Below are 16,486 nucleotides of genomic sequence, written 5' to 3' on the forward strand. Positions count from 1 at the left end.
GAGTAGTATATAAACTGCATTTTCTTTTATTTTTTTTTTATGTTTTTTCTTTTTTTTTATTTTTATTTATTTATTTATTTTTTTACAAATAGTTTATTGTCAAATTAGTTTCTACATAACACTCAGTGCTGCATTTTCTTTTAAAACCACCTCACACAAAGCATACTAAATATCAGGCATCAGATAGAACCATTTTAAAACTAAAAGTGAGCCCAAAAATATTAAAAAAACAAATGACTATTTAAGGGCTGATTCATTTACTATCAACTACAGAATTAGGTTACCTGCACTGGGAAGTTTGGATAGTGATCAAATTGTAAAGCAGACTCCAAAACACAGATCCAATACAATGGGATAATGTCATATGAGTCCTATCCTTTAAAATTCTGAGGCCTTAGGGTGGGCTTTGGAGCCAGGCCAACCAGACTTTCACTATCCACTCCCCAGTTCTAAGGGCCGGCACCTTATATAAACCTCCTGACTCCTAGACCTCATCCATAAAGTAGCATTTTACAGCCACTTATTTAGAGCAGGAAAATCTGGGAAAAGTTTTCAATAATACCATGCAGGTAAAAGACCTGCCATAGCTCCCTAAAATATACTAGGTCTGCAACAATTAACAGTTCTCTTCCTTGCAGTTATATTCTACTTCGCTTTACAGCATTTTGGGGGACTTTCTCATTATCAGAAATTGAACACGGTGCTCACTTCAGCAGCACATATACCAGAAATTGAACACAAACTGTCATTACCAGCATATTCAAGTGAAAAGTTGGACTTATGATTCTGATCTTGACAATCAACTTCAACATTTACTGAGAACCTACGATATGCCAGGTGGCTATACTAGATGCCAAGGCTACAAAAATAGGGGCGCCTGGGTGGCTAAGGTGGCTCAGTGGGTTAAGTGGCCGACTTTGGCTCAGGTCATGATTTCACGGGTTTGTGGGGTCGAGCCCCGTGTCAGGCTCTGTGCTGAACGCTTGTTCAGAGCCCGGAGCCTGCTTCGGACTCTGTGTCTCCTTCTCTCTCGGCCCCTCCCCACTCACGCTCTGTCTGTCTCTCTCTCTCAAAAATAAATAAATGTCAAAAAATTAAAAAAAAATAAAATAAAACAATTCCCACCCTAACTACTTACTACTCTATAAAGAAATCAGACAAAACATAACTGGGAAATAATAACCACCTGTTTTGCACCACTACACACTAGGGTGATTGGTTATGCAGCACTAGAGAATACAGACTTTAGTCCCTGGAGGTAGAGAGCTGCCAAAACGAAATATGGGGAAACCGTGGGACTGGCTTTGGAATCGGGAGGCAGGCTTTAAGGACAGTGTAAATCAAACCCTCAAGCACCCGTTACAAGAAGCCTCAGAGTCTCTAACAGGATGCAGGTGAGGGTATGGAGGAAGGTGAGGTAGTGTCACTAGAAACTGGCAAAGGGGAATCCTTTTCATGTAAAGGCAGAAGTTCAGAAGCGCTATTACCCAGTTACGCAGACTGTGAAAAATTTACCTACTCAACTCAGTGATGTAACTAAGATTCCCAACCAGTGCTATAGGTGTCACTTGGTTTTTTTTGTTGTTGTTTATGAGAAAAGAGACAAACTAAAGACCATTAAAAAGGAGCCAGGACGTGATAGTATTGAAAATTCTCAGCCTCCTATGGTGTAAAATAGTACTAAAATTAAGAATGACTTCTGAGCAAAGAGTAAATCCAGGGGATTGCCGGGAAAACATGGTCCAAAGATGAAATCAAGGATATGATTGTAAACTCTTAAGACTCAAAAAGATCAAAGGTACTATTCATTCAGAAAAAAGGCACTGTCAATCAAAGGTGTGCCTCACAAATTCACACAACTGAGTTTAATCAAAGGCCCTGTATCAGTAAAAATCCAAGGTACAAAACACCTTATTTCAGAAATTTGTGAGTGGGATGGCTTTTCACTGATGAAATGGAAACTAGCAAAATTCACTGAAGACCCACAAAGTTTTTTTTTAAAAGAAATAACACAGGCAGAAACATCATAAGCTTGAGATGAAAGGGACAGATACAGGACAAAACAAAGTCTCTGACCCGCCAAAACTATTAGCAAGTAGGAGATGGAGAAAACTAATCAGATGTAAAGCACGGGCTTTCTTTCCCCCACTAGGATCACTCAGTGCAGGGAAGAGCCTAGAGGGTAGGGCTGAAGGCCGCGGAGAATGAGCCTAGGCCTGGAGACCCAGTCAAGGAAGTCCAACATGCGCCAGTTCAGTTTCAGAGTGTCTCCCACTTTCCCTTCGGATGAGGAATGTGTACAGCCGTTTTCCTATGCCTGTCACCCTGGATGCTAGCTGTCGGCTGGGCAGATCATCTGTCTATTTAGTCTCTGCGACCAAGAGGAACTATATTCCAGCAGATGTACTTAAGAAACTGAACCTGAAGAGCCTCGGCCACACCGGGGCCTGATTTAGAGAATTCTGAGCTGCTGCTGTAACGGGGAACACTTCTGGAACCCATGGGAAGGGGTGAGGAGATGTATGGGGGAGGAACAGGAATCACTGGGGGCCAGAGGGCACGCTGGCAGCCAGCCTCCAAAACCACCTACCTCCTGGTATTCACACCTCTGCGGAGTCCCTTCCACACTGTGAAATGGTCTGTGTGACCTCCGGAAGATAAGAAGGGATGATGGCACATCACTTCTGCAATACGACTGAGCACTGTGCTTCTATCACTCTGAACACTCTATTACCTGCTCTCTCGGGACCTCTCACTCTGGGGCAAACAAGCCACCATACTGCAAGCAGCCCTGGAGAGAGGTCAAGGTGGCCAAGAATGTGCAAGAACCAGAGGCCTGCCAACGACCACTTGAGCGAACCTGGAATTAGACTCTCCAACCCCAGTGAGGCCCAGAGAGGACTGCAGACCTGGCGCCCTCAGAACAACATAATGAGAGATCCAGCGCCAGGACCACCCACCTGAGCCACTTCTGAAACCATAAAACACATGACTGTTTTAAGCTGCTAATTTGGGGAGTAATTTATCATGCAGTGATAGAAAACAATTTGATCAGAAACTAGTTTAGAACCGTTAAAACACTGACTCTTTCAATGACTCCTAATTATACAATTTGTTTTATTCTGATCAGCTGTATTTCATGTGCTTAGAAACAAGGAAGATCAAATTGTGATAAATAATTCTAACAAAATGACACATCTAAGTGACTAGGTCTTAGGGCTTTGTAGGATATGTGCAGGTGGCTCTGACAGTACCGTCAGCAATCACACCAAGCAGAGCAGGACCAGAACTGAACAGTGGAGACAAATCAGTTAACAGGAAAATGTTAACTGTGGCAAAAGGAACACACCTGAGCAGAAAGTCGATAAAAGGTAGACTACGGAGATAAAACTGCCCCCAGAAAAGGAAAATGACCAGAACAACAAAAGCAGCTTGAGAAATATCTTTGGTGAGCAAAACGATGAAAGTGAAGGCAGTGACAGGTAGAAACAATGGAATTTAGGACAAAAAGCAAACCTTCGAAGGAAAATAGAGGAAATGTGCATACGTAAGAGTGAATTAAACAGCTGAGAATAAAAAGAGAGGGAGACTAATAAAAAAAAAAGAGGGTAAGAAGCATGATAGACCCATTCTACTTAGAAACTAGATGCTTTGCTAAACATGCTTTCCCAACTTTGACCTCAACCCAATTATGTTTCAAGAAACAATACAAGAAATATAAACCGATGAGTATTTCTAACGTGTCTTAAGTACATCTCAATAACCTCAATTTTTCTGACTTAAATTTTATTTATCTATTTTTATTTCCAGAGAGAGAGTTTCCACAGGGGAGGGACAGGGAAGTGGGGAGGAGTAAGAGAGAATCCCAAGAACGCTCTGATATGTCAGCATGGAGCCCCGATGCAAGGCTCGAACTCATGGACCATGAGATCATAACCTGAGCCCAAATCAAGAGTCGGACACTCAACCAACTGAGCCACCCAGGCGTCCATCTGACTGAAATCTGAGTTAGTAGCTGATAGATACTTAAGGGGGGGGGTTGGAAATCAAGCCTGCCTGATCACTCAATAAGAAAAACATGGGAGGGGTTGGCTAGAGACTATATTAAATCATCACATAGATGTTTTAGATGTAAAACATCACATAGATGCAGATTACAAATCTCACAGTTTTAAAAACCTAAAGTATTTTTTACTTTCCCAGAAATGGATACCTGAGTGGTAAATGATCACAGATGTCTTAAATATTTACCACAAACCTACCATCTTGTGAAATTCAGGCATGTCACATACCATTAGTAAGAATACGGCTTAGAAGAATGGGTTAAGAAATATAACTGAGCACATTATTAAAAAGTGTAGGGAATTAGAGCTGAATTCAGAAGTCACAAAGTATTACCTCTATTTTCAGGGACTTATGGCAGAATCCTACCAAAACTAATACTTCAAGAATAGGTGGTATCTAAAAGGGCCTCTTTAGAAACGTTTTAAAAGCTATCCGCATGGTAACATATTATCTTAGGAAGCAATACCTGTTAAACCCACTAGGTCTGTTATCATGCTGAACCCTAATATCCAGGAACAGTTCTCACAAATCAGTTCCCACAGCCTTTATATAAGCTGATTAATTCCGGGGAGAGGTAGCTATCATTTCAACTGCTACGGCCATATGGTCCCTGACAATTGGCCTTACTATTTCCTCCCTTTTCTAAATGGGGTTGTCTTGAGAAAAAGAGAGGAAGCACAGCATGAAGACTGAGCCCACTCAGTAAAGACTCCTCGTCGTCACTCAGGTCCCAGACGTTACTATCCTACCTAATGCTGTTCTTAGCACAGTAATATGGCCCTTAACATAATCCAGAATCAGCTTTATTAGCGTGCTGGCTAATTACCTTCTTCCTCCTTCATTAGAACGTGGACGTGGGACCTTACATGTTACTTGCACTGTTACATTCCCAAAGCACTAAGAAGAGTGCCTAGCATATAACAGGTGCTCGGGAAACAATAAAATAAGAATGCCACCACTTGCTGCTCAAACTACGCCACCCCTCCCCCACTGCCTCACAAATGGAATTTCTATAGAATTCCTCTTGTTGAGCCCAACTAGCCGCACTCGGGATGCAACCTAGAGCTTCATTCCTATTCTATCCCCTGAAACGAGGCACACAATAGATGCTCCATGAGAGATTGCTGAACGAATGACACGGCGAGCTCGGCACGTGAGAATGATGCAAAAGCAGCCCTGGCAAGGCAGCTTGGGAGAGGCTACTTCAGCCCAGCCCGGCCGCTTGGACCGCCAGTCATCCCTGTCTACGCCCGCACCACCCGAGGCCAAAACCTGCCGGGCAGCGTGAACGTAGCCCTTTTGAAGGGGGTCCCAACCTCGGAGCAGAGACACAAAGCCAGGCGCTGGCGCCGGCACTTACTATAGGTCCGACCCAAGGCTCGGAAGAGCAAATCCCGCTTGACGCTGACAGTCGGCATGGCGAGTCGGGTCCTACTGCGCCTGCGCGGTGAACCGGCCGGGGCTCAGCGCGCGAGGCACGTAGGACCCGGCTCCCTCTTGCGCGGGCTGTCTTCAACATTGCCAGTCGGCTTCCAACAGCCGCTGCCTCGTTTTTCCTCTGGAGGCCCGTAAATTGCGAGAGTTAAACTCCTTAAATCCATATGCGTGGTATTAATAACGTTCAGGCTGAGACAGGAGAAAACACTGGCTAGAATATGCCACGATTTGATAGGCAATACAATAGGCAGATTGTAAAGGTCCTCACGCCTCCAACCCGCTACGGGGAGAGGACGCCAAACTAGTGGGCGGGGCACAAGGAGAGGCACGTCGCGGGGGCGGAGCCTGGAGGTGGAGCGTTCTCACCCGGAGGTGGGGAGAAGCTGAGCGCGCGGGTGCTGAGGCCGCCTCCGGAGAAAATGTGCAACTCTGAGCTCTGGGAGCTGGGGAAACCATAAGGCCGCGGTTTGGGCTTCAATCTTCGCGTTTGCATACAGTCTCCCTTGTACCCTAGGTTTGGGCCTTACAGCAGCCTTTTAAAAGAGTCTTCCCCAGAGACCTTTTTAGAAAAGGAAACAAACTGGGTTTGGCAGTGCTCAGTCCTCTGCTGTCATTAACAGATTTCCTCTGTAGGACAACCCGAAATGTAATAGGCTGAATAGAGGCCCTCAAAGATATCAGGTCCTAACTCTTGGCCCCTGTAAATATCACCTCATCTGGCAAGTCTTTGCAGATTAAGGTTTTGGAGATGGAGGGTTTATCCTGGCTTATCAGAATGGGCCCCAAATGCAGTCACATGCATCCTTTGAACAGGGAGGCACAGAGACATTTGACGGAAACAGCAGAGGGGCCGGAAGTATAACCGCGAGGGTGGAGATTGTGATGATGCAGCCACAAGTCAAGGAATACCAGCAGCCACCAGAAAAAGATCATGATGGACTCTCCCTTGACTTCTGGAGCAGGCCTGGGGAGTCTATAGACACTCTAATTTTGGCCAAGTGAAACTGATTTTGGACTTCTGGCTTCCAACTGTGAGAGGATAAATTTGTTGTTTTAATCCCCCAAGTCCAGGCGCGCTACAGGAAACTAACATACAAACATAGGCGATCATTATTCCCATTTCACAGATGGTGAGACTGAGGCACAGATGGAGTCACTCACCTCTCAAGGCAGAGCTGAGGCGGTTTGATGAGGGAGACCTGCCTTTATCCTTTCTACTATATAGTGAGTGAGGCCTCCAACCCGATTCAGGTGGGGGGTGGGGCAGTAGGTGGGTCTAATTTAGGCCTCTCTGACTCCCATCAAGCAAGTTTTCACTATATTACTTTCCCTACGTGACTACGGGCAGTCCCTTCCCAGTGCCCAACATAACAGATTGGCAGAGGCCTCGTCAATGGCAAACATCTCCAAAGCCCAATAAAATCTGCCAAATTGGTACTCAGCTCTCAATTAACAAATAAAGGACTTCCTAAATTATTGCATGCTGACCTGCTCTCCCCTCAGAACCCCAAAGTGTTCTGTTGCCTCTGAACCTCACTATCCTTATCGGCAAAATAGGGATAATATACACCTTAGAGAATTATACTAAGGATCAGAAATGCTTGTAAATGATTAATGTAGTTCTTAAGTCCTAGGTCCTGGAAGTCAAGCAGCTGTCATTATCTTCTGCCCTAGTCGGTTCCTGTTTGTCTCCAACCACCAGGGGCATTCTGTTCTCATCTCCCTGTATCCCCAATGCATTCATCCTGCTTTTCTTTTTTGTTTTTTTTAATGCTTTTTTTATTTTTGAGAGAGAGAGACAGCGTGAGCAGGGGAGGGTCAGAGAGAGAGGGAGACACAGAATCCGAAGCAGGCTCTGGGCTCTGAGGGCTTGAACCCACAAACGGTGAGATCATGACCTAAGCCAAAGCCAGCTGCTCAACCAACTGAGCCACCCAGACGCCCCCATCCTGCTTTTCATCTTTGTACCTTCACTAGGACTGAACGTTTAGAGGATTCTAATGGAAAAGAGAAAACTAGAACACAAGTGCTCAGCTGACTGATAGGAAAGACAGTTGGAAAACGAGAGTGTATACCACAAATTGTAGTTAGGTGCTGCTTTTGTCTAAGTTTAGGGCCAGCTGGAGAGCAAGAATGAGATGGCAGTGCTGTGCCTGATTCGCAAGTCCCCAGAGACCATCAAGGAGCCGACATCGATGCAAGTAAAAAAGGGTCTTTATTACAAGCTCGAACAGGGGCTCCCCCGCCTACCAGTTTAGTGGCAGAAGGTGAACAATAGCGAGTAGGGTTTTTATGGGGTCAGGGACGGGGGTGTTACAGTGCACACGTTGTACGCATAGCATCATCACATAAGCACCAATTACAACACCCATGGTAACAGCTTTGACCATTCAGTATCCGTGAGGTGTCCATTACTTTTGGTGGGACCCAACCATGACTTTTGAGGATCCTTTGAAAATGACCAATTATGAGGTGAGTTCAAAGGGCCCATGTGGGGTTCAGGCAAGAGGTGAGAAATTAGCAAGTTTGTACAGAATAACTGTCTACAGTTCCCAGCCTTGACTCAGACCACAGGAATGTTTTTTTGATTAGCTGACCTGAGGGCGGTCGGCGGATGGCTTTAGCCTTGAGCTATCTGAGGAACTGGGGCTACGCGCAGCCCGAGGTTGCTCTTAATGGAGGCCTTAATCTCAAAATGACGTTACTTAGGCTCTTCAGCAGCATTTCCTAAAAATGAAAGATGGGCTGGCCAATATACATGTAAAAAGTTCTCCTTGCATTAGAAATTAGGGAAACACAGGTGAAAATCATAATGAAATGTTTTCTTTTTTTAAAAACGTTTTATTTATTTTCAGAAAGCAAGAGAGTTGGGGAGGGGCAGAGAGAGAGGGACACACAGAATCCCAAGCAGGCTCCGCAGCTGTCAGCACAAAGCCCAACGCACGGATTGAACTCATGTACCGTGAGGTCATGACCGGAGCCGAAATCAAGAGTTGGACACTTAACCACCTGAGCCACCCAGGCGCCCCTGTAAGGAAATCTATTTTCATCCCTACCAGATTGGTAAAAATGTGAAAGCCTGACCAAACAATGTTGGCAAGAATTGGGAGTATAAACTGATACAACCACTTTGGAAAATAGGGCCTGACTTAGACGAGCAGAATGTACATATACATCCCCACCTGCTGTTACACTCCTAGGAATATTTCCCGGAGAAACTCTTACCCATGTGCCCCAGGAGAGCAAATAAAAACGTTCGGGGTTACACAGTTCATTTAAGAGGAAAAAAAAAAACCCCAAACCAGAAACAATCCAATGTCCATTGATTCTAGAGTTACTAGAGTGCATAAATGATCAGGATAAATCCATACATCGAAACACCATACAGCTGTAAGCTGTGTATATAAACTTGAGTAAGTCATAAAGATATTGAGGAAAAAAGTGAATCACAGAAGCATATACACAGTATGATGTCATTTATATAAGAAAAAAACCAGGCTAACCTAGGAAGTTTATTGTTTAGGCATACATAAATAGATGGTAAAACTAAGGAAAATGGATGATAAAATAGGAAAGTAGTTGAAGTGGGATAGAAGGGATGTAGATGAGGGAGTTGGGATACATGAAGCATTTCAAAAACATCAGTAATATTTTACCTAACATACCTTCATGGGCATATTTTAAGAAATTAAAGATTAAAAAAAAAGAAGGGATGAATGTGGCACTTTTTGGGGGGTAAGGTGACAAATCCTTGGTGGGCTATACCAATAGGAATAGTTGACGTTTGATTGTTATTTTTTCCATAAAGAGCTTTTTAAAAAAAAGCTTCAGTCTCAATTATAATTCTTTTTTTTTAAGTTTATTTATTTTGAGAAGGAGAGAATGTGCACACAGGCACAAGTCGGGGAGGAGCAGAGAGAGAATCCCTAGCAGGCTCCATGCTCCATGCTGACCCTGAAGCGGGGCTCGATCTCCCAGATGTGAGACAGTAACCTGAGCAGAAATCAAGAGTCAGATGCTTCAACAACTGAGCCACCCTGGTGCCCCTTTAATCTTTTTCTTAACCGTAGTTCTCTTTAGATGGTGAGATTATTTCCTTTATTGTACCCTTTGTATTTAACAGAATTGTAATTAGCAAGTTTATTTTTGTAACGAGGGAAAAAACAAGATTAGAGGACACAGACACGTGGAGACAATCCAGCTCTTTCTTCACTATGTGATCTGTGCGAGCATGATTGTTTTTGCCTGTAAAATGTGTAACACACAGTGAAAGTTTCTGAAATGATTGTGCCACTTTCCTGTTATGCTTATGGGTTGAGCAGCAACTGAAAAAGAGAAGCTTTGAGGTCTCCAATCCTTCCAGCCTCGATCCTAAAGACGCAGTGCTGTGCCTCATGACATTTCACATTACAACAGCAGATAGTTTCAAGGGGTATGCCCAAAACAAACAGTTGTCCTCTCCTAACCTCAGTTTTCTCATCCATAAAATGGAGACAGAACCTCAGCGGATGGCTGTGAGGACATCAATTTGAAACCTGCAAAGCACCGTTGGAATATTAGATATTTATTCTCAAGGTAACAGCCCAGTGATCTGAGATTATAAATTTGCTCTGGTATCAAGCTTAGTAAAACTCACGCTGATGCCTCCAGTAGGATGAGACAGGGCTATAAGCTCAGGTTGTAGATGATAACGGCTTACTGTAAGAGGCCTTGTTTTCACTGTGGTTCGTCCCAAACTGGTTCTGTTCTGGCTAAAACCTTGTATGTCTTTCCTGTAAATTTCCAGGACACTGTCCCCTTTGTAGATTACCCTGAAACTTTTAGAACAAGATCAAGGTCCATCTTTCTTCCTGGGTTTCTACTGATGGTTCTATCTAGAACCAAAAAGGTCTGTGTTGGGCCGGCTGAGAGGTAGGGCAGAGATGCCACAAAATGGTGGACTTATTAAGATGGCTGACCTTCCTGCCAATACATCGGTGACCTTTATGACTTCAGAGGGAAACAGAAACTTAAGCAGGAAAGTCAAGAGACTGCCCCTGTTATCTGGGCTTCCCCCACCCCCACTAACAGGCTATAAAACCCCTCGCTACCCAACCCGGGCACGACTTCCCTGATACCCCTCTCTTGAGTCGTGGAACCTCGCCCAAGGTACACACAATAAAACTCCTCCTGTGGAACATTTTGCCTTGGAGTCTTTCTTACTCACTTAAAAAATCTTACAGTCTGCTACATCTGCCAAGTTGGGTTGACCGGCACTAACTTCCCAATTGTCAAACCAATGGTCACCTTCAATGGTTACTTTAAAAATAAACTTCATAGACCCTTTATGTTATTGACCACCCCTTCATTCTTGAAATTCTCCTTTCTTAGTTTTCCTGACTCCAGATGCCTCTGATTAGCTCCTGGATTTTTCTACTCTCTATGTGAGAGACAATACACTGCAGTGGTAAGAGTTCTATAATAACAGATTGAAACCTTGCATTTACTGCTCACTGAGACCTTCAACCAATTACTGATTATTCATAAGCCTCAGTTCCTTATAAAATGAAGGTGACGATAATATGTACATCATTGATATACCGCAGGATGGTTATGCAAATTTTAAGAGGAGTAGGGTTTAGCACGTGATAAATATCAACTCTCATAGGTTCCTGTACCTCCCACACTACCCTTTCCCTTTCTTCAGTATAGGATACCCTATGGAGTTATGTCTGGTGATCTTCTCCTCAAGCAGTCTCATTTCCACTACTACCTAAACACAGATGGCCCCTATTCGAACCCCCAGCCTATGTCTCTCTTCTGTGCACATTTCTTACCAACTCCTGAACATCTGCTCCTGGGTATCCAAGAGGCTGGCATGTCATACTCAATAACAGACCTGTCCCCTTACTCCTAAATGTACTCTTTCTCATGTGTTTCCTATCCTTTTCAAAGTCCCCACCATCCACCAAACTACCTGGGCCAGAAATACTTAAATTGACCTAAACTCCTCCTTCATTTCTCTAACTGGTTATGATTGAGGAAACTTGGACTCATCTGCCCAGGATGCCTTATTTCTCACAGCACAAGGTAAATCTTTGCGTCACCGTGTTAAAGCAGTGGAACCCTGCATCTCATGCCAGTGTACTGGGGTAAGCACCTAATCCCACCTGGATCTTGGACTTGGGACCACAAGGGACTTGAGGAGGTCCATTTTATTTCATGGTGAAAGCAGTGTGGTAGGAGTCTGGAGCCATTGGTGGCCATGTTTCCCACCACTCAGAGAATATAATCTGCGATAAGATAAAATGATACTGACACCAAGAGAAAAGATAGTGGGGAGAAACCTAGAAGCATTTGGATGATTGTTCTTAAGACTCAGGCGTCTCCCTCCTCTTTCTGCAATTTTGGTTGTTTCACTGAATGAAGTTCAGATGGCTTAAGCGTGAAAGGTAGAGGGTTACACCTGAGACTCAAGGGGTCAGCAGATGCCCTGTAATGTAGGGCCCAAACTACATTAAAGAGTTTAGACTTTGTCTTAAGAACAATGAGAGGAAATCCCAAGATTTTAAGCAGAGAGATAGCATGATCAATGAAGCATTTTGGAAAGGTCACTTTGGGTACATTGTGTAGATGGAATTAGGAGTGTTAGGTCATCAACTGCAGCAATTTCTTACTTGACACATCCCCAAAGAAAAGGGAATCAAGAGCAAAAATGAACCATTGGGACCTCATCAAGATTAAAAGCTTTTGCATGGCACAGGAAACAATCCATAAAATTAATAGGCAAATGACGGAATGGGAAAAGATAGTTGCAAATGATATATCAGATAAAGGGCTAGTATCCAAAATCTATAAGGAACTCACCAAACTCCACACCCGCAAAACAAACAATCCAGTGAAGAAAAGGGCAGAAGATATGAACAGACACTCTCCAAAGAGGACATCCAGATGGCCAACAGACACATGAAACAATGCTCAGCGTCCCTCCTCATCAGGGAAATACAAATCAAAACCACACTGAGATACCACCACATGCCAGTCAGAGTGGCTAAAATGAGCAAATCAGAGGACTCTAGATGCTGGCAAGGATGTGGAGAAATGGGCACCCTCCTACACTGTTGGTGGGAATGTAAGCTGGTGCAGCCCCTCTGGAAAACAGTATGGAGGTTCCTCAAAAAATTAACAATAGAACTCCCCTATGACCCAGCAATAGCACTGCTAGGAATTTACCCAAGGGAAACAGAAATGCTGAGGCAAAGGAGCACATGTACCCCAATGTTCATAGCAGCACTCTCCATAATAGCTAAAACATGGAAAGAGCCTAAGTGTCCATCAACGGACGAATGGATCAAGAAGATGTGGTTTATCTATACCATGGAATACTACATGGCAATGAGAAACAATGAAATCTGGCCATGTGTAGCAACACGGATGGACCTTGAGGGTGTTATGCTGAGCGAAATAAGTCAGGCAGAGAAGGACAGATACCATATGTTTGCACGTATAGGAGGATTAGGAGGAACTTAATGGAGGACCATGAGGAAGAAGAAGGGGGGAAATGGTGGGGGAAAGGGAGAGAGGCAAACCATGAGAGACTCTTGAATGCTGAGAAAAACTGAGGACTGATGGATGTGGGGGGCAGGGGGTGATGGGCATGGAGGAGGGCACTTGTGGGGATGAGCACTGGGTGTTATATGGAAACCAACTTGACAATAAACTATTAAAAAAAAAAAAAAGGAGTGTTACGTCAGAGGGCAAAACCCAAGGCGGGGAGATCAGTTATCAGTCAGCAATAGTCGAGGGGAGCGATGATAGCAGCTAGGACCTTGGCAACTGCCTGTGTTTGGAGAAAAAAAGTAATAATAATAGGCCAGAACAATCGACAGGTCATATACCGAGTAGCCACAAGCAACCAGAAAGATACAAACATGAATGCAAGCCCATCCTTTGGACTGGACCATCTTGGAGCTGGAAGTAGTGAACCCCGCCGAGCCACAGCTCCAAGGACACGGCTGCTGGACCCTGCTGGCTGCCTCTCAGGAGCTGTCCCCGGCCCCAGGTTGGTAGCAGATCTTTCCAGTCTCTTTCTCCTCATTCCTCCCGTGCTTGGGTTGCTGGGACTTTACAGATTTCCAGGCCAAGTGCAAACAAAAGTGCAGGTGAGGGTCGTGAGGAGAGGAGACTTGGTGGCCACAGAGCCTCACTATCTCGGGCAAGACTCCTGCAGCTCTGCCCAGAGCCAGCATGCTCGAGCCCTGTCGGATCAAATCAGTTAAGGGGACGATAAGAAAACAGAAGGTCTATAGCAAATTTCTTGATCTTAGTTCAAAAGAGGGTGTTAAACACAGAACTTCCTAGAGGACATTCCATTGAAACAACCATAATGATGGCCTTCTATGGACTTTAACAAGGTCTGGTCACTCCCAGGGAATTATGGTAACCAGGACGTTTGAGTTTCATGTGTATGTGTGTGTACGGAGAGAGAGAGAGAGAGAGAGGATATTTCCCTTTATGATGAATGCACCTTATGAGAACCGGAAAAGTGACCTTCATCCTTAACTATCCCGTCTGAGAACTCTCAATCCAGGAAGAATACTATTTGCTTTTCAACTTAAAAACAGGAACATATCAACTTAGGTTACAGTAAATGTTGTGTGGTGGAAAAACATCATTCTCTTCCTGTTAGTAGAAATTAGCTGTCATGAAATGCACAGGAAAAAAATAGAACAAGGAAGTGATTTTAAATTATTCATTTCCACGAGTAGGCTTTTGTGACCTATGAGGCAATCTGAGCTGTCATCTTCTTACTCCTTGAGTTGAGAACGACAAAGGGGAACCACCCTTGGTTGGTGGAATCATATCTCCAAGGAGCACAGTGTCGATTTCCTATCCCCAAGATTTCATCGACTTGCCACAGCAGAAGTGTCTGATATATTCTTGTTGAACTTAAAAAATTTTTATGTATCTTTTATTCACTCACATATACCCAATGCCAAGCACACAGTATGTGGTTGGTAAATATTCATCGAATAACCAATCCCAACCTAAACTATGACACATTTTGTCCTCTGCTTTCTTCTGCTCACTCTTCCATGACTTCTCTATTCCAATGACATTCCCTTCCTTCCCTGTGATATCATTTAAAAAACAGCTCAGGGGCACCTGGGTGGCTTAGTTGGTTGAGCGTCAGACTCTTGATTTAGGCTTAGGTCATGATCCCAGGACAGGGGACTGAGCCCCAATTCAGCGTGGAGGCTGTTTGGGATTCTCTCTCTCCTCTTTCTTAAATAAATAGAAGAAAAAGAAAAAGCTCAGTATGGCAGTTATGTCTCAGGCTCTGGAATCAGACAAACCTATTTTCTTTTTTTTTTTTAATGTTTTATTTATTTCTAGGAGAGAGAGAGAGAGAGAGAGAGACAGCGTGAGCAGGGGAGGGTCAGAGAGAGAGGGAGTCACAGACTGAAACAGGCTCCAGGCTCTGAGCTGGCAGTCAGCACAGAGCCCGACGCGGGGCTCGAACCCATGAACCGCGACATCCTGACCTAAGCGAAAGCCAGACGCCCAACCGACTAAGCCACCCAGGCGCCCCCAGACAAACCTATTTTCAAAACACAGAATCTTGGTTCTACTACTTACTGGGTGACCAATTAGTTTCCCTATAGTCTCAATTGGTTCATCAGTAAAGGATAATAGTACCTAAACTGGAGAGCTATTGTGAGGTTTAAATCAGGCACAACACCATAAAGCAAGGGCACAGAACTTGCTAGGTGGTAAGCACTCAGCAATGTTGACATTATATGGCTTTTTAACTGCAACCCCATTCAAACTTTGTATTTTTCCAGATAATCGGATGCCCCCCTCCCCCCAACACACACACACACACAAACCCCAGCCAAACAAGCAGTAGTTTCCAAACTGGCTGTTGCCAAACCCTCAGAGCTTCTGTAACTGTTTAATGTCAATTTCATTGTGCTAAAAATACAGCCACTTTGGGAAGGAGGGAGATGCTGAGAAGGTGGGTTCCCACTTCTTTTCCAATAAGAGCAGATTCACTTGGATTTCTTTTATATGTCAGGGTTCTTTGAAAATTGAATAAAGCTCCCCTGCTAAAATAAAAGTTTGAAACCATTTTCCCATCTTCCCCCCAACCTCCTCCCCCCCCCCCCCCCCCCCCCCCCCCCCCCCCGGCTCTGTTTCAGTATGGCTATGAGGAGAGCTCTGTCTATTCCTTCCCAGTAACTGGCTGGGTTACATTGGGCAATCTCTTAATTTCTCAGCTCTCCATTCCATGAAATGTGGGGTTAAGAAAGATAATGATTATGGTTTAGGTTTTCATGTCAACTTTAGTTCTAGAAATCAACAAAGTTTTGAAGAGCTTGCTAAATTAAAACTTTCTCACCACTTGATTCCAGTAATCATTTAGCTGCAATAACCTGGGACACCTATAAACATACAAACAAACGTGCTGACCGCGAAATGAGTGATTTAATTGTTGCTTAAAATGGTGACAGGCTGTTGTACTGACGGAGCCCTGTGGGGCCATGCTTTGCTGCAATATGCTGTGCTTAAAAAACGACAGCTGTTTTCTCCTAGCTGAGGGCCTGGGAAAGTAAAAGAACACGATTCAGTACAGGACATGCCACTTGATTAGGAGAAGCCTGGAAGTAGGCTTAACCATTAGGTGGTTATTTTCTGTTTTCCCCCACAAGGACAAACACGTTTCTTATTCACTATTGTAGCCCATACCTATTCTCAACTTTGTGCCTAGCAGAAGCCTTTATAAAGAATCAACGATCGAGTGCTCTCATGCTCAGAGACCATGTCTTCATTTACTTTTGTCATCAACACTGATGCAAAGCGAGCACTCAATCACTTGTTCTAGGTGAGATTCACTTACTGAAGGGAGGACTCTCCTCTCTGGGATTTAGACAGAACTGTATTTGAAGCTTCTCCACTCTGCCAGCTGTGTGACGTTGAGCCTGGATTTCCTTGAAATTCTTGA

The 16,486-nt window shown here is 44.2% G+C and overlaps 1 protein-coding gene across 1 annotated transcript in view; it reads right to left on the bottom strand.

Moving 5' to 3' along the window:
• FARSB (phenylalanyl-tRNA synthetase subunit beta) overlaps nucleotides 1–5,509 on the bottom strand; it is a 70,498-nt gene extending 64,989 nt beyond the window's left edge. The window contains exon 1 of the mRNA XM_039236840.1: nucleotides 5,426–5,509. Within this exon, the coding sequence (XP_039092771.1) occupies nucleotides 5,426–5,483 (58 nt within the window). The 5' untranslated portion in view covers nucleotides 5,484–5,509. The remainder of the gene's footprint in view (nucleotides 1–5,425) is intronic.
• Nucleotides 5,510–16,486: the final 10,977 nt, after the last annotated feature.

Source organism: Hyaena hyaena, unplaced genomic scaffold, assembly GCF_003009895.1.
Source record: "Hyaena hyaena isolate Hyena2069 unplaced genomic scaffold, ASM300989v1 scaffold_117, whole genome shotgun sequence".
Taxonomy (NCBI): Eukaryota; Metazoa; Chordata; class Mammalia; order Carnivora; family Hyaenidae; genus Hyaena; species Hyaena hyaena.